Source organism: Pantherophis guttatus, chromosome 12, assembly GCF_059756535.1.
Source record: "Pantherophis guttatus breed Tessera chromosome 12, ASM5975653v1, whole genome shotgun sequence".
Classification (NCBI taxonomy): domain Eukaryota; kingdom Metazoa; phylum Chordata; class Lepidosauria; order Squamata; family Colubridae; genus Pantherophis; species Pantherophis guttatus.
The window spans coordinates 20,036,412-20,062,335 of NC_142074.1; the positions used below are offsets into that span (position 1 = coordinate 20,036,412).

The window sequence follows — 25,924 nt, forward strand, 5'->3', positions numbered from 1 at the left end:
CTGCCTCAGCTGTCATCACCCTGTAATATCTTTTAAAGCTAACATTAACAATTGGATGGAATTCTTGCTTAACGTCATCCAAAGATTGCATAATTGAAGCATTGGCAAATCCCGAGAAGGAGAGGATGAAGCACGACGACACTACAATTTCCAGTTGGCTTCAGAGTGAGTATTTGTCTTTTGTACATTTTACCCAGCTAAAATGACTGGAGGCAACTGGTCTTTACTGGATTTATTTCTACAGCAGTCTTCTGGAAGAGCATACAGGGGTTTACAAAACAATGAAAAATGCCACCTTAAATAAAAGCTACCATTAGATGCTTTCAACACACTCATCCAATCTATTAAGTCATCTGTCGAAATATTTGGGCATCACATAACATGGGTACCAAAAGTATTGATTTCTGGCTTGCTAAACTCAGGACTAGGTTGTTAGATAGTTACCCTGGTCTATTTCTTTTGTATTTCAAGTTTTTTTTATTTTATATTGTGTGTATGTGTGTGTGTGTATTATTATTATTATTATTATTATTATTATTATTATTATTATTATTATTATTATTATTATTATTATTATTATTATTATTATTCCCCTCTTGTTTCTATCTCAATTTTATTTTTTTTCCCCTTCCAATATCGCTATAATATTCAAAGACGTGGGGGTTTTTTTTGACTTCCTTTAGTTAACTCTTCACATCAATTTATATCAAAAATTCATCCTTCAATCTTTCATTATTCATTGCCTCAATATACACTCCTAGTACCAATCACAATCATTAATACATAATTCTATAATACAGAGTATAATTCTGTTTATACACACATGTATATTAAAATATATTCTTTCGTTATCTAATCACCCATTTTTAGTTCTAATATTTCACTGCTAATGTTTTTATTTTTAATATTTCAAATTCTAGTTTCACTTATTGTTTCATTCTTATTCATACTTCTCCTATTTCCCTTATTCCATTCTTCATACCTATTATTATTGAAATGTTATTCTAGTGTCCATTACACTACTTGTAAAATAATTAGCCAACCTATGTAATTCTAATTTTAATACATATCTATTAAAATATATTTATGAAGACCCTGGTCTATTTCTTTTCACCTGTTTACCTCAGGCTTAGCGAGTTTTTGTGGTGCTGTTTTTCGAAAATACCCAATAGAACTTGCCGGACTCCTCCAGTATGTGGCAAATCAACTCAAGGCAGGAAAAAGGTGAGTGGAATCGAGAATAACTTTATTGTCACTTTCAACGTACACGGATCGGCATCCATTAAAATGAAATTTCGTTGCATACAGCTCTCAAAGGGTCTCCACTTACGTAGCTTCCTTGGTTTTCACAGCCATACTGTTAAAACATAGCACTACATATACTTTAATATTTCAAAGCATGGATGGCTGGTTGAGCAGATGGGGCTCTTTTGACTGCCTTCCAGCACCTGGATTAGGAGATTTAAGCAGTGCAGGTCAAATTGCATTTTAAAAAAATGAGTCAACCTTGAGATGGTCAGGATCGAACTCCTGGCAGTGGGTAGAGTTAGCCAGCAATCCTGCATTCTAATCAATGCGCCACTACGGCTATGGATGGATGGATGGATGGATACATAGAAGATAGACAGACAGACAGACACAAAAAAATTCAAAAAGTATTATGGGAGGGTATGATTGGGGTAATATACACTGTACTGTAAAATCAGTTTGGTCTCCATGCAATCCATTTCTTAGTTATGGTTCACTTTTCCTCCCTCATTCTTCTTTTATTTTGTCCTTCCCCTGTAGTTTTGACCTCCTCATTTTGAAAGAAGTGGTACAAAAAATGGCCGGAATTGAAATCACCGAAGAAATGACCATGGAACAGCTAGAAGCCATGACTGGTGGGGAGCAGCTGAAGGCAGAGGTTTGTGTTGCATGTTGAAGGGAAAGGAAAATATGGGTGATTTTCAAGTATGCCAGGAAGCAACAAACTTAGCTGAAACTTATAAGTTTGTTCTTTGTGTTTTAAGTTGTAGTCATTGGCGAGGAAGATGGGTTTCTAATAGCTTTTATGTACGCTGAGAGCTTATGCACTGAAGATAAATTCCTTGTGTGTCCAATCACACTTGGCCAATAAAGAATTCTATTCTATTCTATTCTATTCTATTCTATTCTATTCTATTCTATTCTATTCTATTCTATTCTATTCTCATTCTCATTCTCATTCTCTTCTTTCATTCCAATATTTATTCTGTTCTGTTCTCAAAGGGACACGGTGACTCAGTGGCTAAGACACTGAGCTTGTCGATCGAAAGGTCGGCAGTTCAACGGTTCGAATACCTAGCGCTGCGTAACGGGGTGAGCTCCCATTACTTGTCCCAGCTTCTGCCAACCTAGCAGTTCAAAAGCACGTAAAAAAGGCAAGTAGAAAAATAGGGACCACCTTTGGTGGGAAGGTAACAGCGTTCCGTGCGTATTTGGCATTTAGTCATGCTGGCCACATGACCACGGAGACGTCTTCAGACAGTGCTGGCTCTTTGGCTTTGAAATGGAGATGAGCACAGCCCCCTAGAGTCGGGGAACGACTAGTACATATGTGCAAGGGGAACCTTTACCTTTACCTATTCTATTCTTATTCTATTTTATTCTACATACTCTACTCCCGTTCTATTCTATTCTATTCTATTCTATTCTATTCTATTCTATTCTATTCTATTCTATTCTTTTGTAATAAGTTTTTTTTTTGTATGTTAAAAAAATTCCATTCCATTTCTTAACCTTTTTAAAATTGTTATTCCTTTGCTCAGGGAGGATATTTTGGTCAGATCAGGAACACGAAGAAATCTTCTCAGAGATTAAAAGATGCCCTTCTGGACCACGATCTCGCCCTCCCGCTGTGCCTTCTCATGGCTCAGCAGCGCAACGGCGTCATCTTTCAAGAAGGAGGGGAGAAACATTTGAAGCTGGTGGGGAAGCTCTACGATCAGGCAAGCTGAAGAGAATTGCATGTTTTTTTTAATTACCTTAAAATGTTTAACACACCACCAGGCAGACGAGTGCCAGAAGGCTGAATTCGCATGATGCATAAAGGCTAATTGAGGAGGAATTGGGTGGGTTGGCTGAATTATCTGCGCTCTGCAGGTAATCCTCAATTCGCGACCACAATGGAGGCCAAACTTTCCGTTGTTAAGGAAGGTACTTGAGTTTTGCCCCATTTTATGACCTTGCTTGCCACGGTTAAGCAAATCACTGCGGTCGTTATATAAGTAATGTCGTTCTTACGTGAACCCGGCTTCCCCATTGACTTTCTTAGAAGGTCGCAAAAGGGAATCATGTGACCCCAGGACACTGCAACCGGCATAAGTACATGCCAGTTTCTAAGCATCTAGATTTTGATCACATGACCATGGGGATGCCGCCGTGTTGCCTTATACCTGTCAGAGTTCCAAGTAATACACCCATTGTAAACTGACCTCCGAGGCAGGTAGATTCCTCAAAGAACAGTTTTATTGGATATATCATATTGGCACAGGCTGGTGAAAACCGACACTGAACGTTCCCGCGGCTTTCACCTAATTAAAAAAGAAAGTTTTCCCCTTTCCCAAACGATCAGTCCAATCAAGGTGCCATCCGGTTGCCTGGTAACTTCACTCCTCCACTCTCCGACCACCTGTGGGTATGTCCTTGATTCCCAGGAGAAAGTATTTTGTTTTGGCTACAAAACCCCACCTATCTCTATTTCCCCCCCTCCCTAACCCTCAGCTCCAATGTGGCAGCACTGAAGCCTCCAAATGGCCTCGGTCAGGTCAGCTTCAAGGTTGACAATGCCTTTTGGGTTTTTTCTCTTTTAGTGCCACGACACTTTGGTACAATTTGGTGGATTTCTGGCGTCTAATTTAAGCACAGAGGACTATATTAAGCGAGTGCCTTCTATCGACGTCCTCTGTAACGAATTTCACACTCCTCACGACGCTGCTTTCTTCCTTTCAAGACCTATGTACGCGCACCACATTTCGGTGAGTACACATCTCCCATACACAGAATCTTTTTCTTGATGCTCCTCAAAGGGGTGAAACCCATCCAAAAAATATGGTATATATTGCTAGCGTTTTTTTCTTTCTTTTTTCCTTACCAGTCAAAGTACGATGAGTTGAAGAAAGCGGAAAAGGGGAATAAGCAGCAGCAGAAAGTCCACAAATACATCACGTCTTGTGAGCTGGTGATGGCGCCTGTTCACGACGCAGTGATCTCCTTGCACCTCCCGAAGGTCTGGGATGATATCAGTCCCCAGTTCTATGCCACCTTCTGGTCCCTGACCATGTACGACCTTGCGGTGCCCCGGGGTAGCTACGAACGGGAAGTCAACAAACTCAAAGTCCAGATGAAAGCCATCGACGACAATCAAGACATGGTGCGTATTGAACTTCCAGTCGGAACATTTTGGGGAGTCTTTTTTTTTTAAGCTCTTTGCAAAATACCGTGTTTCCCCGAATATATGACCTACCCCGAAAGTAAGCCCTACATATGTGGGGGTGTTTTTTTTACACATATGCCCAATATAAGCCCTTTCCCGAAAATAAGCCCTAATTAAGACCCCCACCCACTCCAGGGTGCATGGGTAAAAATTAAGCTAGGGTGGGGATGGGGTGTTTGGAGCTCCCCTATTACTTACGTTCGGACAGTTGCAGCCAAGACCTTGCACACCCCGACAATCCAGAGCTCTGTTATCAGCTGTAGAGGCCTTCAGAAAAGCCTTGCCGGCCACAGAAGCAGTTCCTAAAGACCTCCGACAATGAAAAGGAGGCCAGGGGCGACACGTGCAAGTGAGATGAGTCAGTGGAAGACATCCCACTGAAAATAAGACCTGGTGCCTTTTTTGGTGGCAAAAAAATATAAGGCAGGGTCTTGTTTTCGGGGAAACACGGTACTTAGATTGTGAAAATACAGGTAATCATCGGTTTAACCACCACAATTGGGCATTCTCAACCAAGAAGCTTCTTCCGTTCTGAAGAACTGAAAACATTTTGCTTCTCAACCAAGAAGCTTCTTCCGTTCTGAAGAACTGAAAATGTTTCGCTTCTCAACCAAGAAGCTTCTTCGGTTCTGAAGAACTGAAATGTTTCGCTTCTCAACCAAGAAGCTTCTTCGGTTCTGAAGATCAGAAATGAGTGATGGGTTGCCCCCGGTTTGGACCGGTTCTATAGAACCGGTAGTAAAACTGGCGTGAGGCTCCACCCACTGACCCTGATGTCACTAGAAGCAATCTGCACATGCACAGAAGCAAGGCGCACACGTAATCCCGTTGCGAACCGGTAGTAAAGGTGATGTCAGCACTTCAAGCTGCATTTACTCTAGTGCTGACATAAGAAGGAGAAGCGAAGGCGTCTGGAAAGGGACATTTGACTTTTCACCTACTTATTTTCCCTGGAGATAATATCCCCTAGGAGATGGGATGGGAGGGGGGAAATTCCTTTGAGCTGGAGCAGTAGATTAGGGGTAGAGTGACTTGGAAGATGGCTAATGAGTGCAGAGGAGTGGGGAAAGGAAAGGGAGGGCTTTGGGTCAGGAAGTCAGTGTTGGCTGCGATGGAGTCGGAGGTAGAATGTCGTGCTTAACAAAGTTAAGTTTTTCATCAAAGATTTTGTTTGAAATGCAATTTATTTGAGAACACCTCGAAACCTGACAGGTAAATAGAACGCACCCCTGACTGAAATGTTTCGCTTCTCAACCAAGAAGCTTCTTCGGTTCTGAAGAAGAACTGAAAACGTTTCGCTTCTCAACCAAGAAGCTTCTTCCGTTCCGAAGAAGAACAGAAGAAGCTTCTTGGATGACAAGCGAAACGTTTTTCAAGGAAGAAGAAAAAACCCCAAGAAAGTCTAGTTGCCTTTCTGGAAAAGCACCTTTGAGACGTGGAGATTCACTTGGCAAGCCAGGACCGTGTTGTGAATGCCCTTTGTGTTGTTTCCCAAGCCTCCCAATAAAAAGAAGAAAGAGAAAGAACGCTGTACAGCCCTTCAGGATAAACTTCTGGAAGAGGAAAAGAAGCAGTTGGATCACGTGGAAAGGGTGTTGCAAAGGCTGAAGCTTGAAAAGGACAACTGGCTTCTTGCGAGTAAGTTGCGCGGGGTGTTCCTCAGTCCTGCCCTCAGTGGGTTTTTTTTTTCCTCAACCTTGGGCGCTTTAAAACATCTGGACTTCAACACCCAGAATTCCCTAGCCAGCACTGGCTCTGGAATTGTTCTGACCTAGGCTCCCTTAAAAAACTGGAAGCCGAGTCTTGGTCCCGGCAAAACCTCTTTTATTTACACGACTGTGAATTCCTTTCATTCACAGTCAGCAAGTCCTGTCCAAACAGTTTTTCAAAGGAACATTTATCAACACAGACCTTATCTCGCTTGGAAGGCTGCCACATAACTACCGTATTTTTCGGACTATAAGACACACCTTAGTTTTTGGGAAGGAAAATAAGAAAAAAGCTGATTGGGGGTGGATCGGCCTCCCGGAATATCCCCCAATCAGCTCTTCCCAGAGGTGAACTTTAGCAACAGGTTCGTTGGTTCTGAGCTCTGTGCCTTGCTTTTTTTTTCAGCCTCTGAAACCTCCGTTTCAAAGGCTTTTTTTTGCAGCCTCTCAAACTTAGGTTTCAGAGGCTTTTTCCAGCCTCAGTTTCAGAGGCTGAGTGGGGCTACATTTGCACTATAAGACAAACCCAGATTTTCACCCTCTTTTTGCAGGTAAAAAGGTGTGTCTTATTACGGTAGTTTCCAAACGCAGTACAAGGCAAAACTTGGCACAGAGTCTGTCAGAGTCACGGAACGAACGAATTGTTTCCTGCAAAAGCCCCCTCCCCGTTCGCTCCTCTTTTGTTTCCTGTGGGAAGAGCCAATCACCTCCAAGGTGTGGCTTTACTCCGAAGTCAACCCTGCTTTTTTAGTTGTTCTTGTCTTCTGGCAGCTCTGCACATGCACACACTGGGAACAGGATCCAGCTGTTCCTCTGCCTCACTGCTGTCTATCTCCCTCTCTGCCTCCGACACACAGCCCTTATCCGAGGTTTCCCCAGCCCCCAGGACTGGCCCATATTCCTCCCCAACCTCCTCACTGTCCCACTCTCCTGCAGCTCTGCTGGCCGCCGGTGGGCCACAACAGGAATCCTGGCAGTTGAAATCCAGATATCTTAAAACAGCCCAGGCTGAGAAACACCGTCCTAGACACACAGACGTTACAATAACCATTTCCTCCCTCTTTTTGTTTTTTTTAAAGAGTCGACGAAAAACGAGACTATAACCAAGTTTCTGCAGCTGTGTATATTTCCTCGCTGTATCTTTTCTGCCATCGATGCTGTTTACTGTGCTCGCTTTGTAGAACTGGTGCATCAACAGAAAACACCCAATTTTTCCACACTGCTTTGTTATGACCGAGTAAGTCACTCTTAAGTTTGGTCTCCTGTTCCCTCAGAATCATTGAAAGGCCCTTTCTGCCAGGGAAAATAGACACTTATGTGAATGTCCATATCTGTCTATCTATCTATCATCTATGTATCTACCCACCCACTTACCTACAGTACTTACCTACATACCTATTCACCCACCTACCTACCTATGGTACTTACTACCTACCTATCTATCTTACCTCCATCCATCCATCCACCCATCTATCTATCGATCTATCGATCTATCGATCTAACTATCTGTCATCTAATTTTAAAGGTGCCTATCTCCCTCATACAGGGACCCTGGATGGTGTACAAATAAATTTTACTGGAAGATTTTTTTAATTCATTTTTATTTACTGTAGACAGCAACAGATTAACAGCAAAATTAGCAGATTAGTAATGAAAGAAGTAGTGGATGATAAATTTACACAATGGCTTAATGCCTGCTTGCCAGATTTTTGCCCTCACCTGGTCTCCTCCTCCTCCTCTTATACTTTCATTTTAACAAAATAGAAACCTACAAAGTCCCAGACTGATAATCCCAGGGGAAGTTTCCTCTTTAATGTGTGATTTAAAGGAACCAAAAAAAACAACAACAATCCCAAAACCATTGAAACGCTAGGAATATTGAAACCCCTTTCTTTTAGCTTAACAGGTTTTTCTTTTTTTTTAATGCCCGAATTTCTTCTAGGTCTTCTCCGATATCATCTACACAGTAGCCAGCTGCACTGAAAACGAAGCCAGTCGATATGGTAGATTTTTGTGCTGCATGCTAGATACCGTAACCCAGTGGCACAGCGACAAAAGCGTATATGAAAAGGTACGTTTAAAATACATGAACACCTGACATGTTTTAAGGAAGGGAGAAACCCCGCTGGGATTGGTGTGGCAGGATTTGGTGCGTTCCAACGACGTTCTGACTATCCAAAATATCCAGAATTTTGACTGAAGAATGTACTCAGATGACAAACGAAACGTCTCCATTTTAATAAACGTTGGTCCAGTTGCTCTGATTTAACCTTTTGGCCTGGATGATTGAGTCTTCACTTATATATATTTAGAAAGGAATCGGGAGTCAGTGGAGATAATTTAATATTGGCGAAAAACCATCCAAAGAGCCACGGTGGCGCAGTGGTTAGAGTGCAGTACTGCAGGCTACTTCTGCTGCCTGCTGGCTACCTGCAATTTGGCAGTTCGAATCTCACCAGACTCAAGGTTGACTCAGCCTTCCATCTTTCCTTCCAAGGTGGTTAAAATGAGGAGCCAAATTGTTGGGGGCAATATGCTGACTCTGTAAACTGCTTAGAGAGGGCTGTAAAGCACTATGAAGCGGTATATAAGTTTAAGTGCTATTGCTTGCAAAGGAGGGAAGGAGAAGGAAGGAAAGGAAGGAAGGAAGGAAGGAAGGAAGGAAGGAAGGAAGGAAGGAAGGAAGGAAGGAAGGATGGACGTCGTAGTGGCACAGTTATTACAATGCAGTATTGCAGGCTGACTCTGCCCACTGCCAGCAGTTCAATCCTCACCGACTCAAGGTTGACTCAGCCTTCCATCCTTCCGAGGTGGGTAAAATGAGAACCCAAATTATTGGGGGCAGTAGGCTGACTCTGTAAACCGCTTAGAGAGGGCTGTAAAGCACTGTGAAGCGGTATATAAGTTTAAGTGCTATTGCTATCCTAAGTTTTTCCGTTCTTTCCATGCAGGAATGTGGTAATTATCCGGGCTTCATCACTGTACTGCGATCCAGTGGTTACGATGCTGTGAACAAAGCCGACCAGTTAGACTACGAAAATTTCCGACACGTGGTACACAAATGGCATTATAAATTAACCAAGGTAATTCAGGAATGGCGTTGAACTGAGCCTGAACCATGGTGAGGAATGTCTTGTGTCCGATGTTATTTTTCTGTTTTCTTTTTCTTTTTCCCTTTCCAGGCGTCCGTACACTGTCTGGAAACCGGGGAATATACACATATCAGAAATATCCTGATTGTGCTGACCAAAATTTTGCCGTGGTATCCAAAGGTGGTGAATCTGGGCCAGGCCTTGGAAAGAAGAGTCCGTAAGATTTACGAAGAAGAGAAAGAAAAGAGACCAGACCTATATGCGTTAGCCATGGGGTAACAAAACCATTCCCTTTCCACAAAACGAAATTTAAATTTTCTATCAAAAAGACACTCCCATACGCTGCGGAAGCTCAATTTTTAGATCGACTTTTGATCTGAGTTTTGAGTTTTGACCAATGCTGAAAAATTGTATTATCACTCATGCAGGGGACAGTGGTGGTGGGGTGGGGTTTTTCTTTCTTTTTTTAATTGTAAAATTGGTTTATATGTACATAAGAAAATATCTTGGATTTTAACCAACCCAAGAATCTTTTTCTCGGGGCCCAAACCTTTCAAAGTTTACATCATGTATCCTCTGGTTAAATAAAATTGACCCAGAGCAGAGAGAAATGAAAAAAAAGTATCACACGGTTAAAAAGTTCAACGCCTTTGAATTGGCAGCCTTTCTTGATTAAGTGATCACCCAGGGAGCTTATCGAGATCAGTAATAGAACAGAATTGAAGTTTTCCAAAGAACGGCAGGAGAGGAAAAAGGGCCTGGGAGGGTAGAGGAAGAGGGAAAAAAACCGAAAACAAATAAAAGAGCTATTCCGATAAAATTCTTGCCAAAGTCAGAAACAGCCCAAGGAGAGAGAGGAAAGGCTGAAAATGATGGTTCTTTTGGAATAGGAGTTGGTTTTGCTTCCCTTCTTTCCTTCAGATCAACTGGTAGACTGACTAATGCCAGGTGAAGAAAAGAAACTCGCGTACAGAACCGAAATTCCATTTTTGATTTCTCTGTGTTGGCCTGGTCCACACAGACTACAGGTATTTTGTGCCCCAAATTTTGGCCGGTCAAGCAAAGAGATTTGTTAAAGTGAGTTTTGCCCTATTTTATGACCTTTCTTTCTTGCCACCGCTGTTAAGTGAATCGCTGCAATGGATAAATTAGTGAAATGGTTGTTAAGTGAGTCTGGCTTCCCGATTTGACCCTACATTGTTTCTTGTCCTGCCCTCTGGTACCTTGGAAAAATTAAGTTGACCCCTTCTTCTTTGTGGCAACCCCTCAGATATTAGAGTACTACTATCATGTCACCCCTAATTCTTCTTTTCTCTTGACTAGCCATACCCAAATCCTGCAACCGGTCTTCTTATGTTTTAAGTCTCCAGCCCTTCAATCATCTTAGTTGATCTCCATTCTCCTCCTCCTTCGCCCCATTCCTTTCTAGCACTGATGCTTGTCCGACGGTCGCAAAAGGGGACATTATTTATTAAATTTATATGCTGCCATCTTGTCCCTCTTGCCTTTCACCTTGTATTTTTAGACAGGCTATCTCTCTTTTATAATCTGGGATTACAGGAGTGAGATTCCAAAAAAAAAATTTTTTTTAAATTTTTTATTGGGTTTTAACAATTAAACAATTCTTATTCAACTCTTGTGCATGACTGTGACCATTTACATATCATCTCACTAATGTTCTTCTATACTCTATATAATTTTACAAAATCTACTGTCTGTTATTTCCCTTTTTTTCTATCTTCAATCCAATTATACCATTTCTTCCATATTACGTAAAAGTCCGAATCCATCAGTCCTTTCAGTTCCAATGTCATTTTATCCATCTCGGTGCAATCTAACATCTTTCTAAGTATTAAATTTTCGAAGGGTATGTTTGAACTTCTCCAACATTGCGCAAATGCCAATCTTGCCGCCGTTGTCATATGTAGAATAATATATGTTGTTTTTTCATTTTTTTTTTCATTATTCCTCGAAGAAACAATTCTGGTGTATATTCTATCTGGAAGCCTGTTACTTCCTGTATCCATCTATGTATTTCTATCCAATATTTTTTTGTTGTTTCGGAGCATAACCACCATGTGTGAAAGAAGGTACCTTGCTTTTGTCCACATTTCCAACAGTTGGGGTTTAAATTTGGATATATTTTTGCCAGTCTAGAGGGTGCCAAGTACCAATGGTAAAACATTTTATATTGATTTCCTTTATATTTTGCCGATCTGGTTAATTTATAATTTTTGTTCCAAATTATTTCCCAATCCTCTAATATACTCTGGGATTCAAAATTTTTAGCAACCGGTTCTCTGCCTGGTTGCTGGGTGGGCGGAGCCAGCCATCCCTTGCAACTACCAGTTCGGTGAACCAGATGTAAAATTAGCATCCGATTCGCCTGAACCAGGCTGAACCAGGCTGAATCCCATCCCTGCCTGGGAAACAATTTAAGGCTAGCCATATGTTTCTGTTCAAATGTCAGCAGTTTGTATTAGTCTTCTGAAAGCTAGCAAAAGGATATTTCGGGCAAACAGAGATACTTAACAATCCAAGTCTCTTGAGGGTTAATGTCACCCCAGAGTCTTAAGAGAACCACACACACTCTGTACGAAATCCAGAGTTGGTAGAAAGGCAACACCGGAACAACTACAGTGGGTTCACTTAACAACGGTGGCAAGGAAGGTTGTAAAATGGAGCGAAATTCACTTAAGCAATAACTCCCTTAGCCGCAGAAACGTTCGGGCTCAAACGTGGCCGTACGTACTACCTGTAACAAAGGCGACTGTGAAAACCCGGAATTTTTTCTTTCGTTTTTAAGGTTTTACTCCCGTGTTTCTCTTTAAACGCCAGCAGTTTAGAGCGCAGGCAAAATAAAAATAAAATTAGAATAATTTTGGACAGCTTTAGACAATGGAGGTCTCATAAGGACTAAGCAGTTGCGGGAGGCTTAAGAGAGGATTCTGCAAAACCTAGACACACAAACACACACACGCTTGTGCCAAACCAAGCATTAGTGAAAAAGACTATGCCGGTAGTGAAAATCTCTATTTTTTTTCTTTCCTGAGCAGCAGCGTTTTCGAGTGTCTCTCTCTCTCTTTCTCCCTCTCTCTCTCTCTTTCTTCTCTCTCTCTCTCTTTCTTTTCCTCTTTCTCTCTCTCCTCTCTTTTTCTCCTCCTCTCTCTCTCCTCTCTCTCTCCCTCTCCCTCTCTCTTTCTTCTCTCTCTCTCTCTCTCTTTTCCTCTTTCTCTCTCTCCTCTTTTTCTCCTCCTCCTCTCTCTCTCCTCTCTCTCTCTCTCTCTCTCTCTCTCTCTCTCTCTTTCTCTCTCTTTTCTGCCTATGTGTTTTGCCCCTATTTAACCCTGTGTGCGGCTTTCAGCTATTCTGGCCAACTGAAAAGTAGAAAAATGGTTCCTGAAAACGATTTCCATCAGAAGGACCTTCCGACCCGAAACGCAGTGCCCACCATGGTTCAAAACGGGCCAGGGGGAGCAGGGCTGCCTCCGCTCACGATAAACGCAGCGAAATTGGAAGAAAGCACCGCCGAGGAGACAGGTGGGTCTTTCGCTACCATCGTTGCCGAATCCTCGTTTTTTTATGGACTAACTGCGGGATGTGGGCGGGGTGGGTGCCAGTCCAGGAGATCCCCTTAAATCCCTGAGATGCAAATATACATCAATTGCATCCTTTGCCTGTGGTTACCTCATTTGCATAAACATGTACTCAAAAATGTGTAAACGTAAAACGATCTGGATGTATTGTTTATTCAATGCCTGTGGTCGCCTATCTCATTTAAGCGACTGGATGGGAAACTCATCAAGGAGAGAAGCAACCTAGAACTAAAGGGGAAAAAAATCCTGACAGTGAGAACAATTAACCAGTGGAACAACTTGCCTCCAGAAGTTGTGGGTGCTCCAACACTGTGTTCTGTCCCCGTCTCACACACGGACCCCCACAGACAGGCAACAGTTAAAGAACTCAGCCGACATCAGTTTATCCGGTATCAGAATTGGCAGCAACCCAGTGGCTGGCTGCCAGGTATTCTTTACTCACGAGGGGGGAGTTTCTCCCTTCGTCCGGGAACAAAGCCAATACACAATAATCATCAAAGTCCAGTAAATACAAAGAAGGTCGTCCGATATCCGTTTTTTGCTTGTCACAGAGCTGAACCAGCCATCACACCCTCTTTTATACCCTGTGGGGTGTGGTCCAATGACTCAGCCTAATCCCTGGCACGCCTCTTCTTCTGTTGCGCGCGCTTATCTCTGTGACGCTGCCGAGGATCCAGCCAAGACTCATCTCCCTCATTACTGTCCACCTGTGGCTGCGTGGACATGCTTGGCCCCGGGCCTATCTCTTGACCTTCGGCAGACACCGAAGGCATTGCCAGAGAGGAGGGTCCTGGAGAGGGAGGCCTTGCCAACTCCTCTCCTTCACTCTCGGAGTCCTCTCCTGCCGATAACACAGGCTCAGGTAACGGAGCCACAACACACTGGAGGTTTTTAAGAAGAGGTTGGACAACTATTTGCCTGAAATTGTACAGGTGTCTATGGAGATTCTCAAGTCATCCAGGTCCTGGTTGTCCCAAAGGTGCTTTTTTCAAGAGGCAGCTGGACTTTCTGGTTTTTCTTTGAAGACGTTTCGCTTCTCATCCAAGAAGCTTCTTCAGCTCTGTCTGGATGGTGGAATCTTTCCATTCCCCACCATTTAGTCAGAGCTGAAGAAGCTTCTTGGATGAGAAGTGAAACATCTTCAAAGAAAAACCAGGAAGTCCAGTTGCCTCTTGAAAAAGCACCTTTGGGGCGAAGTGGTTTTCTTCTTGAGCTGGGGGTGGGGATTAGAAGACCTCCAAAGTCCCTTCCAACTCTGTTGTTATTCTCACTCCAAGCAACTCCTAATGGATTAAAAACAATCCCATAGAAACAAATTGGAAAACCACGAAACAGAGATATGGCGTGAAATGACCTCAGCCATCCAGCTTTGGCCTCTAATTGGGAGAGGGACAGAAACTGAATTCATTTGTTTCCATTTGCAGCCAAGATTTTATTATTATTTATTATTATTTTATTCTATGTGAGAAAAATCTACTGCTTTCTTTCCATAACTGGCTTTGGAAAGGGCTAGTTTACGCTCGTATGTATTTCTGTATTACTAGTTAGGCCCTGGTTTGCAAGCAAAATGACTGGGATCGTTTACTGTGTTGAAATCAAGCCTTGATTTCAATTGATCAACGAATACAAATTGGGGTTCACCTAATCCACGAAACCAAAGCGTGTTATCACTTATGGATGATCTGCATACGTACGTGTGAACCAACTCCTCTATGCAACATTGATCCGAAGGGAAAGATCCATATATACCAACGATCATGGTACATCGTTGCAGGAAAATATGTCTACTTCTTTGTTAAGACTTAAAATACGGATGGATCTGGACGATTTATGACTTAAACCCGGTGATGTTTAACTTTTGGTTAATTAAAGAAGACCAAGTAATCATCCTGTAGGCACCAAGCTTTGGTTTAAATAACATTTGCGGAGTTTATTTTCAGTACGTCCGTGGTATCATTTCTCATCACTACATTCTTCCTCCGCCCCCCCCCCCCACCAAAAAATAAATCACCCACAATCCACCTCCATGATCATTGCAACTTGTCCAGTACAAGAAAGGTGATTTACTAAGGATGTTAACGGATTGTCATCTCTTCCAAAATGTTTACACTGTCACTGAATCGACGTTCATAATTTTTTCCCTTCTTCTTCTTCTTTTTTAACCAGATAAGTTGAAGGAGAAGTCACAGGGCGCAGTTAAAGTGATCAGCAAAGCCGCCAACGCGACGCCCAAGGTGATCGCCAGCAATGGAAACACCAGGTGAGGGCCAGCTTGCCTTGGTATATTTTGAATGCAGAATCTCCGGGCGAGAGGAAGCATTGGCTAGAACAGGGGTCAGCAACCCGCGGCTCTGAAGCCGCATATGGCTCTTTCATCCCTTTGCTGCAGCTCCCTGTTGCTTGTCTGCTCCACAGTTGATAGGGCTTTCGGTTAGGACAGGTAGAGGAAAAAGGACGCCATGCTAGGAGGAGACTCTATGGTGGGGGAACCGGACTTCCGGTCGACAGAGGAAAAAGGATGCCGCACTAGGAGGAGACTCTATGGTGGGGGAACGGGACTTCCCCCATTTTCGGACTTCCCGTACTTCCCGTAGGCTTGTTTTTAGCCCTCCCCAGGGTCTGGAGGCTTTCCTCGAGCCTCCGGGAGGACGAAAACGGCCTCCCCTGGGCTCTGGAGGCTCTCCAGAGGCTGGAAATGTGCCTGTTTCTGGACTTCCGGAACTTCCGGTAGGCCCGTTTTTCACCCTCCCAGAGCCTCCGCACATGCCCTGCACTTACCTGGCATCCAAAACGGGCTGCGTGGAGACTCCTGGGAGGGGCGGGGAGGGTTGGGCAGGGTCAGCCAGTCTTTGCAACTACCGGTTTGGCGAACCAAATTAAAATTAACAGCCGGTTTGGCTGAACCGGTCTAAACCTGTTGAATCCCACCCCTGCCCAGCACCCAGATTGGAACCCCATGACCGTGGGGGAAGCGATGACGGTCCTAAGCATAAGGACCAGTCCTAAGGCACTTTTTTCTGGGCCATCAAAACTTCAAACAATTGCTAAACAAATGGTCGTAAATCAAGGACTTAACCTGTACAGCTATTGCTAAGGAGGTGTGGGGTGGGTGGGGGCGTTTAAACTGTTCAGATGCTAACGCTGGCTTCCTCGTCTCGGTCGCAGCAAACTTGTCAAAGAAAAAGAGGACAAAGAGAAATGCGGGAAGGAGAAAGAGAAGGAGAAGAAAGAGAAAGTCCCCGCTGGCACTCCTGAAGCTAAATTACTCGGAAAAGACGGGAAGGATAAGCCAAAGGAAGAGAGGGCGAACAAAGAAGAGAAGGCACGAGAAGCTAAGGAAAAGACACCGAAGGCTGACAAAGAGAAGGAGAAAATCAAGAGAGAAGAGAAACCATTCAAAGAGGAAAAATCCAAGATTATTGTGACCAACGCTGAGTCCAAATCAATGGCGGAAAAGGAGAGAGAGAAGGAGCCATCAAGAGAGAGAGAAGTGGCCAAGGAGATGAAATCCAAGGAAGTCATTAGAGGAGGAGGAGGAGGAGGCGGGGGAGGAGGAGGAGGAGGAGGAGGAGGAGGAGAGAAGATTCCAATTGCTGGGTCCTTGAAGTCACCTGTTCCCCGGTCAGAAACTTCAGATTCCGAAAGGGGTAGGTTGACGCTCTTTTTTTTAAAATTTGGATCAGCGTTGAATTTTCATAGGAAAAGCCCATGACACTGAACACAGATCCCTTACCCACAGCTGCAGCAGCGAGTTCCATGGAAAGTCCAAAGTCACCCAGCCGGATTTCATGCCTAGGCGGGACTAGAACTCAACATCTCCTGGTGATTGGCCTAAAGTCACCCAGCCGGCTTTCATGCCTGGCAGGACGAACTCACCATCTCCTGGTTTCTAGCCTGCTGCCTTAATCACTAGAGCAAACTGGCTGTCAATCCATCTCAATACTTCAATCCCATTTCCCTAAGGAGGGACTAGAACTCACCATCTCCTGGTGATCGGCCCAAAGTCACCCAGCTGGCTTTCATGCCTAAAGTGGGACTAGAATTTACTGTCTCCTGGTGATTGGCCCAAAGTCACCCAGCCGGCTTTCATGCCTAAAGTGGGACTAGAACTCACCGTCTCCTGGTGATTGGCCCAAAGTCACCCAGCTGGCTTTCATGCCTGGCAGGACGAACTCACCATCTCCTGGTTTCTAGCCTGCTGCCTTAATCACTAGAGCAAACTGGCTGTCAATCCATCTCAATACTTTGAGCTTCACCCGGTTTGGGAGGGCGGCCTCACCTAGTTAGCCGATCGACAACTTTTAAGCCAGCTGTTGATGTGGCAAAGAAATTCGGGGCGCCGCATTTCATAGACTGTCCGACACGGACACCCGATTCATGCCAACTGGACAGGTTTAACCTCCCAACTTCTCTCTTTGTGTCCCCCCCCCACACTCTTGTCTTTCAGAACAAAAACGTCGCAAAATAGATACCCATTCTTCTCCATCACATTCCTCAAGTGTAAAGGTTAGTATGGCCTGAGGAAGGCATCGCCCATTTTCTAGGCTCTCATCTAACACGGAATGCCAGTGTCGACTTCCTTCCTTCAAGTCTGGTGCCAAGTTGAAGCCTTTGGAGGTTATATATATAAGATATATATATATATATATATATGTATATTTTTCCCCGATGCATTTTAAAAAAAAAACAAAATGCATTCCTTTTGATGGATCGGTGGACTCTTTTTCTTTTGCCATTTTCAAGAGTAAATAAAATCAAAACCTCTTTTTTTATTATTATTATTATTAGAGGAAAAAGAAAAAAAAAGAAAGAAAGAAATTAAAGCTTCAAGGACCTAGCACAAAGCGTTGTAAATAGAGTATGGAAATATCAAGATTATTTTTTTCGTATTTTTTTTTTATAAAAAAAAAAGTGCAACCCAAGCCAGAAGTGCCTCGCCATTTTTAAACAGCCAGATATATATATATATACATACGTATATATACATATATATATGTATAGATTTTTGGAGTGCAGTGGTAGCTACAAGCCAACGAATCTCTCGCAGCACGCCGAGCGGAGCGTGAGGTTTTTTGTTTTTGGTGATTGTTGTTTTTTTCCTGCCTTGATCGGGAAGAATCGATCGGTTAACTTTGAAGAGTTCGCGGAGAAAACCGGGAGAGCGGAGGAGTCTTACTATATACCTTCATCGGGCTGCCTGTTGAACGTCTTCCAGCCGAGCCGAGAGAAGCCTTTGAAAAGTCTTGAAAAGTTCTGGTTTCTTTTTTTTTTAAAAAATAAGTCGCCTTGATGATCAATTCTCCTGTAGTTGTGTATATCCAGGCAGCCCACGTGCCGACCTCCTTGCGAGGTTTGTTTATATTACACTGAGTTACCACCCTGTTGAGCCCTGCGCTCTGCGTTAAACCAGATGTGGCAGCCCAACCTTCCACTCAAGAAGCCGAGAAAAAAAAAAATCCAAAAAAAACACCCGGCAGCCGAGCACAGCACAAACCTCTAAAAAAAAAACAAAAAACACCCCGTCCGGGCTGCAGCCTTCTTGGAAGACTCAGGGTAGCAATTCCTTGCTCCGTGTTTTATTTCCTTTTTTTTTTTTTTATTTCCTAAAAAAAACAAAACAAAACAAAAAAAACCCCACCCATCCTCATGGATTCTTTGAGTTTGCAGTACGTTGAAGCGTTGCAACTGTAAGTTTAACCGATCACTTCGTCCGCGCACTGGGCCGCGTGGGGATGTCGCTCTTGACTTGCCAACGTTTTAAAGAGAGAGGAAAAAAAATTATTTATTTATTTGCTTGTTTTTTGTTTTTGTTTTTAAATGCTCTTTTAAGAAGTTGGCTTGGAACGGAGAATCGCTAGAACAGGGTCCTTTGCACCGTGGTTCTAGAACAAGCCTTGATTCTGGGGCGGGGGTGCTTTGCATTTTAGGGAACCAGTCGTAACGACAGCCAGATGTGGTGGGAAACCCATCTGTCATTTCTAGTCCAATATTAGGGATTTTTTTAATGTTTGCTTTCAAGAGAGTAGGAACCGTGTGGGAGAATAAGGCCACCTTAATTAACCCGAAATTGCAATTTCTCCCAATCATTGGGCTAGAACTTAGATCGGAGCGGTGCGGTGGCCTAGAGGTGGAGCTCTCGCTTCACAATAAGGAGGCTGTGAATTCGATCCTAGGTAGAGGCGGATATTTCTCTCTCTGGGCACCGTGAGAATATTATCTGCCGAACAAAACTCCGCATTGGCGACAGGAATAGCATCCGGCCAGTAAACACACTGCTAGCTCCATTCAGTTGCCCAGACTCCATCCCGCAAGGGATTATGGGGGTCATTAAACAAAGATGATGACGATTGGTCTAGAACTTAAGATAGTTTCGGAAGAGAATAGATAGTTGTGGGGGGGGAAATGTCGTTTTTTTAAAAAAACCACAAAGAGCACATAATGCTCGGTAGCTGATTTGATCGATGTGTAATTAGCTTAGGCGTGTGCATACAATTGTTTTAAGAAAGTATTAATGCTGTGTTTAATGCCCGGAGGGGGAAGCTTGTTTTTTTTTTGTTTGTTTGTTGTTTTGAGGTTCAGCCCCGATTGTCCCAGGCTCCAGTGGTTTCTGAGAACCCTCTGAGCTTACGTGTCGTCTCCGTTCATTTCCCACAGGACAACCTCAGCGAACTCAAGGATTCCGCAGTTAAGGTTTGAGTCTTTCTCCCCCCCATCCCAACCCTCTCTTCACCTTCCGATTTTTAACAATTGCTTTTGCAGTGACGGCGAGGTCCTTCAAAGCTTTGGCGAAGGAACGCAGCTTAGCTTGATTTATTTATTATTTATTAGTCATATTTCTATGCCGCCCACTCGCCGAGGACTCTGAGCGGCTTACAACAATCGACAGTATACTAAATAGCATATTGCCCCCAACAATCTAGGTCCTCATTTGGCCAAGTTGTAAGCGGCATACGGTTGTGGCCGGGGGCGTTGTGTTCTTTTGGCCGGCGGGCAGCTTTTCACAGGCTGCGCCAGACACTTGGCGGTTCCTTACAGCGAAGACTTACTGCAACTTAACAACTGGTCATTTAGGGACAGTTCGAAGCTACAACAGTTCTGCAAAAAAATGACTTTACGGCCATTGGAAACTGATCAAGGAGAGAAGCAACCTCGAACTAAGGAGAAATTTCCTGACAGTGAGAACAATTAATCAGTGGAACGACTTGCCTCCAGAAGTTGTGAGTGCTCCAACACTGGAAGTTTTTAAAAAGAGATTGGACAACCATTTGTCTCAAATGGTTGTCCAATCTATTGTTGTCCAATAGTTGGACCAGAAGACCTCCAAGGTCAACTCTTTTTCTGTTCTGTTATTTTTCATACTTAACAATCGTTGGAACATCTCCATGGTGACGTGATCAAAATTCATGCACTTGGCAAACGACTCATATTTATGACGGTTGCAATGTCCCAGGATGTATGTGTGTGTCTGTCACAGGATCATCTTTTGCATCTTTTGGGCCTCTAGTCCAACCTCCTGCTCAAGCATGAGACCCTATCCCAGAGGTGGGCAAATGTGGCTCTTTTACAACCTGTGGATTTCAACTCCCAGAAGTCCTGAGACACCCCTGCCTTATCCCAGTGATGGTAAACCTTTTCAGCACCGAGTGCCCAGAACCTTTTCAGGAACATGTGTGAATGTGCGCACGTTGGAGCACCAGAAACCCGAAGACCAGTTGGCCAGCGCATGCATGCTTGATTTTTGGCTGTTTTTGGCCATTTTACGGGCCATTTTTGGCCAAAAACACAGCCTGAAAATGGCCTGAAAACAGCCCAAAAAATGGCCTGGTTTTTTGGCCACTTTTCAGGCCGTTTTCTGGCGTTCCAGCACCCGCACGCGTGCCAACAGAGAGGGCTCTGCATGCCACCTCTGGCGCAGGGGTGGGTTCTAAATTTTTTTACTACCAGTTCTGTGGGCGTGGCTTATTTTGTGGGTGTGGCTTGGAGGTCATGTGACTAGGTGGGCGTGGCTAGCTGGTCAGAGTCATTTCTGGAAGGTCCTCGCACTTACAACCAGTCCTCGCACTTATGACCCAACTCATTTGTTTGCTTTTAACACTGATCAGCTGTAGGACGGCCCTTTGAAGCCCCGCGGCAAGAGTTTAAACAGTTTTTTTCCCTCTAGTCATCAGCTGGGACTCAGGAGGCAGCAATAGATTAGGGGTGGGACCAAATAAAAGGTAAGAATAACATGGGGGGGTGGGAGGGCAGGGGGGGGAGAACCGGTTCGGTGACATCATATCGTCACCGCTACCGGCTCGGCTGAACCGGACCGAACCGGGAGGAACCCACCACTCCTCTGGCGCATGTGCCATAAGTTTGCCATCACAGCCCTATCCCATTCCAGACAAGTGGCTGCTGTCCAGTCACTTCTTAAAAGCTTCCAGTGATGGAGCACCCACAACTTCCGGAGGCAACTTCTCTTCCACTGGTCCATTGTTCTCACTGTTGGGAAGTTTCTCTTTAACTTTTAACGGGTTGCTTTTCTCCTTGATTAGTTTCCATCCGTTGCTTCTTGTCCTTCCTTCAGGTGCTTTGGAGAATAGCTTGACCCCCTCTTCTTCATGGCAGCCTGTCAAATATTAGAACACAGATATCATGTCACCCCCTAGTCCGGTGATGGGGAACCTTTTCGGCACCGAGTGCTTGAAAAGGTCACTCAAGGAAACGTCGTGTGCACGCTCATCGGGGCCGCGCTCCAAAAAAGTCGAACTTCCGGGTTCTAGCAGGCATGCGCACCCGACGATCAGCTGGCTGGCGCACATGCTTGCCCCGGTTTTCGGCACTGCCACGCACGTGAAGGACAGCTGATTGTCGCACACACATACGGGCCAGAAACCCGGAAAACAAACTGGCAAGGCCGCACATGCTGGACGACATGGCTTTGCGTGCCACTTTGGGCACGCGTGCAATAGGCTCACCATCACGGCCCTAGTCCTCCTTTTCTCTAGACTAGACATACCCAAGAAGAACATCTGCCACCCACAATAACCTCTTTGTCATTAGTGGCAGCATCACCCCACTGGGAGATGGGGTGAGCTAGTAGAAGGCACAGTCTGCTGCAGTTTCTCTCAACCATAGGCATTTTAAGATATGTGGACTTCAATTCCCAGAATTCTCCAGCCAGCAAGACCCAGGAGCATAATGATGACAGAGGGCAATATGTCTGAATTTCTGCAACGTGACATGGGACCCATTTTTATTTTTATTTTTTTCATGTTTAGGATATTACAAGGGAGGCCTAAACGAATCAGTTGGTCCTTCAAACCTCAGCAGCTGTTTCTGTCATTGTGGCCAAACACAGGGTTTATGATTTCATTAGTTGTTTGAAATAATATTTGGAACATGACTGAATGCCTCTTTTCATCCTCGTTTTTCTCTTTATTACAGACTTAGGAAATTTAAGGTGCCTTCAAAGCAATCTCAGTGCTCTTTTGAGAGGGGATTTCATTGTCATGGTTAACAAAACAAAAAACAAAAAATTACGAATTTCTCGGTTGCGTTTTGTAATCCTTTACTGTATTTCCAGCATGATATGAGACAATCTACCCAGGAGAGAGAGAGAGAGAAAGAGAGAGAGAGAGAGAAATAGACCAGCATTTTGGTGCAAGATGGAGTGAATTGCCTTTGGAAGCGATGTAGTAATTTTTGATCTTGCTTTTGACTTAACAGCACTACGTTAACCACTCCGCTCCGGCATTGTCTAAAAGTAAGGAGAGAGAAGTAGACAAGAAAGATTTGGACAAATCAAGGGAAAGATCCCGAGAGAGAGAAAAGAAAGATGAAAAGGAAAGGAAAGACCGAAAAAGGGTTTGTGATTTCTGCATACTCGTGACACTGAATGCTAAGATATGACCCATTCTCTCCAGCCTTTTGAATCAAAATTTCTTTGAGGAACTGTCTAGAAACAGGCGTGTCAAACTCAATTTCATTGAGGGCCGCATCAGGGTTGTGTTTGACTTCAGGGGGGCCAGGGTGGGCGGGGCCAGCTCGACGTCACTCGTGTCAGTGGCACCTGTGGTGGCCCAGGCAGGGCTAGGGGATGCAATGACCTCCTGTAGCCCTCTGCCAGCGAAAACGGAGCTTGGGGGTCCCGCACGCATCCCCCCAGACCCCGATTTCAGCCATGATGGCCTCCTGGGGCCCTCTGCCAACGAAAACTGAGCTCGGGGGGGCGCACGCATCCCCCTGGACCCATCAGCCGTGATGGCCTACTAGAGCCCTCTGCCAGGGCTCTAGTATGGAGCTCCATTTTCACTGGCAGAGGCACCGCGGGCCGGTCCTTCGCTGTTTCTGGGGCGGCCCCGCGGGCCGGATCTGGCCTGCGGGCCTTGAGGTGGACACCCCTGGTCTAGAAGCTTATCATTAAAAAAAGAACTGGGGGAGGAAGAAAACCACAGCTTCATCAACTCAGCTCATTTTAAGCCTAATATTTACAAACTCGGGTTTCTAAAAAAAAAAAAAAAAAACACCTTGTTTTGATGTTGTACCCATTTAGGATCATTCGAACAATGACCGCGAAGTTCCCCAAGATTCAGCCAAGCGTCGGAAAGAGGAAAACGGAACAAGTACGTCTTCTCCTGCTGCTTCTTCTCCCCCTTGATCATACCTTGTTGATGTTCTGACCTAGCCTTCCCCAAAAAGTACGAAGCAGATTCTTGGTCCCGACAAAACCCCTTTTATTAAACGAATGTGAATTCCTCTCATTCACATTCAGCAAAGGCCAGGCAAACAGTCTTTCAAAGGTGAAGTTATGACCACAGACCTTATCTATCTTGGAAAGCTGCCATGTAAATATTTTCCAAATGCAGTGCTGTGCGAGGAATGACTTGGCACAGAGTCTCAGATTCAGGGACAGATCTTCACACTCCTGAAATGAACTAACGAAATAACAAACGAACTAATTGTTTCCTGCAATAGCCCACTCTCCCCGTTCGCTCCTCTTTTGTTTCCTATGGGAGGGGTCGACCACCTCCAAGGTGTGGCTTTACTCCCAAATCTACCCTGCTTTCTTAGTTGTTCTTGTCTTCTGGCAGCTCTGTGCTTGTGCACACTGGGAACAGGCTCCAGCTGTTCCTCTGCCTCACTGCTGTCTAGCTCCAAAGGCAGCTGAGAACTGCCAGACGGCCTTGGCCCCACCTCTGCCTCCAACACAGAGCCCTCATCCGAGCCTTCCCCAGCTTCCAGGACTGGCCCATGATCCTCCCCAACCTCCTCACTGTCCGATTCTGGCAGGCCAGAACAGTTGGCTCTGTTAAGGATATTGTTGTGCTAACCAACCAGCAGAGCAAGTGCACAGAGAAACGGTACTGAGAGCAATGAATACAATACATACAAACTGGTTTAACAAAGCTTTTACTTTGTAGTGAAGAACAGTTGCATAGTCTTTTAGTCAATCCAAGTCTTTAGCCATTCAAATCAGTCTGGAGTTTCAGAAATCTTCTTACCATACAAAACAGCAGTAGGTAATAAACAGCAATTCAACGCTGGTAACAAATCACGATGGTAGCAGATCCATCCACGATGAGAGCTCCTTCGCACACGATGGTAACAGTTCCAACCAACAAGTCAACCAACAATGACTATAGCTCGGCTCTCTTCTTATATACAGTTTACACTAGTAATTATCCACTTAAGATAAGTGGAGTCAGCAGTGCAATGACTCAACAGTACAATTAGGATAATTGGAGTCAGCAGTCAGTCAGCAGTCAATTACAATGACTCATCAGTACAATGACTCAGCATTACATCTTAAAGTTACAGAATTCATTTAAAGTTATAGCACACATATATTGCCTGGACAACCTGTTAGGCTTACACCATATCCTAACAGGCTCCATGGATACCTTACTGACCGTATTTGTTTGTTCTGCCCAGCTGGTTCCTCCAAGCACAGTAAGAGTGAAAGTCCTTCCAACTCCCCCCCTCGTTCAAATGAGAAGGAGAAAGAGAAGAACAAGTCAAAATCTTCAAGCAAGGAGAAAAGCGATTCCATCAAAGTTGAAAAGATGGAGAAAAGCTCTTCCGGAAGCAAAAAGGTAAAGCACTTGTTTTATTTATTTTTTTCCCGGTTGACGGTAACAAGATATCTTCCTTTCATTTGATTAGGTTGAGTATTGGACTTTCGGTACCTTCTGAAGTTTATTTTTCCTCTTCTAGACCAGAATTAGTTAACCAGAACACCCTTAATAGGCTTGGGACTAGGTTAATGTGGAGAGTTGTTAAAGAAGATGATGTTAAGTATCATTGTTAAATATTATTATCGGGACGTAGTGGCTCAGTGGCTAAGATGCTGAGCTTGTCGATCGAAAGGTCGGCAGTTCAGCGGTTCGAATCCCTAGTGCCGCGTAACGGGGTGAGCTCCCGTGACTTGTCCCAGTTTCTGCCAACCTAGCAGTTCGAAAGCACGTAAAAAATGCAAGTAGAAAAATAGGGACCACCTTTGGTGGGAAGGGAACACTGTTCTGTGTGCCTTTGGCATTGAGTCATGCCGGCCACATGACCACAGAGACGTCTTCGAACAGCGCTGGCTCTTCGGCTTTGAAACTGAGATGAGCACCGCCCCCTAGAGTCAGGAACGACTAGCACGTATGTGTGAGGGGAACGTTTACCTTTTACCTTTTATTATTGTTATTATATTATTATATTATTAATATTATGCTGATGAATACTAATACAAATATGTGGATTACGATTGTTTAAAAATAGCCGTACCCAGATCACACACTGTTGGATGGAAATTGAATGTTATATAAATAAAACCAATAAAACATGGGGAAAAAATAGGTTTGGGACTACCGAATGAATGAATAGGAATACAAAAATGTAGAGTTTTGTTTCGGAAAAACAAATTCACTCGTTTATACCGTTTCCCCCAAAATAAGACATCCCATGATAATAAGCCCAATTGGCTTTTGAGCGCATGGCAATAAGGCCAAGCGCTTATTTCAGGATTCAAAAAAATATAACACAGGGTCTTATTTTCAGGGAAACACGGTACCAAAAAAAAATTTAAAAACAATCTGATTCATACAA

At 44.1% G+C, this 25,924-nt stretch overlaps 1 protein-coding gene across 1 annotated transcript in view; it reads left to right on the forward strand.

Annotated features, from left to right (window-relative positions):
• Positions 1 to 25,924, forward strand: part of THOC2 (THO complex subunit 2) — a 55,688-nt gene that overhangs the window by 27,132 nt on the left and 2,632 nt on the right. Inside the window, exons 18-36 of the mRNA XM_060692143.2 lie at positions 85 to 165; positions 1,128 to 1,224; positions 1,789 to 1,906; positions 2,790 to 2,969; positions 3,834 to 3,998; positions 4,118 to 4,393; positions 5,953 to 6,094; positions 7,245 to 7,402; positions 8,108 to 8,236; positions 9,117 to 9,248; positions 9,348 to 9,532; positions 12,622 to 12,797; positions 15,020 to 15,113; positions 16,019 to 16,500; positions 17,301 to 17,359; positions 19,508 to 19,543; positions 22,562 to 22,699; positions 23,388 to 23,457; positions 24,767 to 24,927. Coding sequence (XP_060548126.2) covers positions 85 to 165; positions 1,128 to 1,224; positions 1,789 to 1,906; positions 2,790 to 2,969; positions 3,834 to 3,998; positions 4,118 to 4,393; positions 5,953 to 6,094; positions 7,245 to 7,402; positions 8,108 to 8,236; positions 9,117 to 9,248; positions 9,348 to 9,532; positions 12,622 to 12,797; positions 15,020 to 15,113; positions 16,019 to 16,500; positions 17,301 to 17,359; positions 19,508 to 19,543; positions 22,562 to 22,699; positions 23,388 to 23,457; positions 24,767 to 24,927 — 2,879 coding nt within the window. The remainder of the gene's footprint in view (positions 1 to 84; positions 166 to 1,127; positions 1,225 to 1,788; positions 1,907 to 2,789; positions 2,970 to 3,833; positions 3,999 to 4,117; positions 4,394 to 5,952; positions 6,095 to 7,244; positions 7,403 to 8,107; positions 8,237 to 9,116; positions 9,249 to 9,347; positions 9,533 to 12,621; positions 12,798 to 15,019; positions 15,114 to 16,018; positions 16,501 to 17,300; positions 17,360 to 19,507; positions 19,544 to 22,561; positions 22,700 to 23,387; positions 23,458 to 24,766; positions 24,928 to 25,924) is intronic.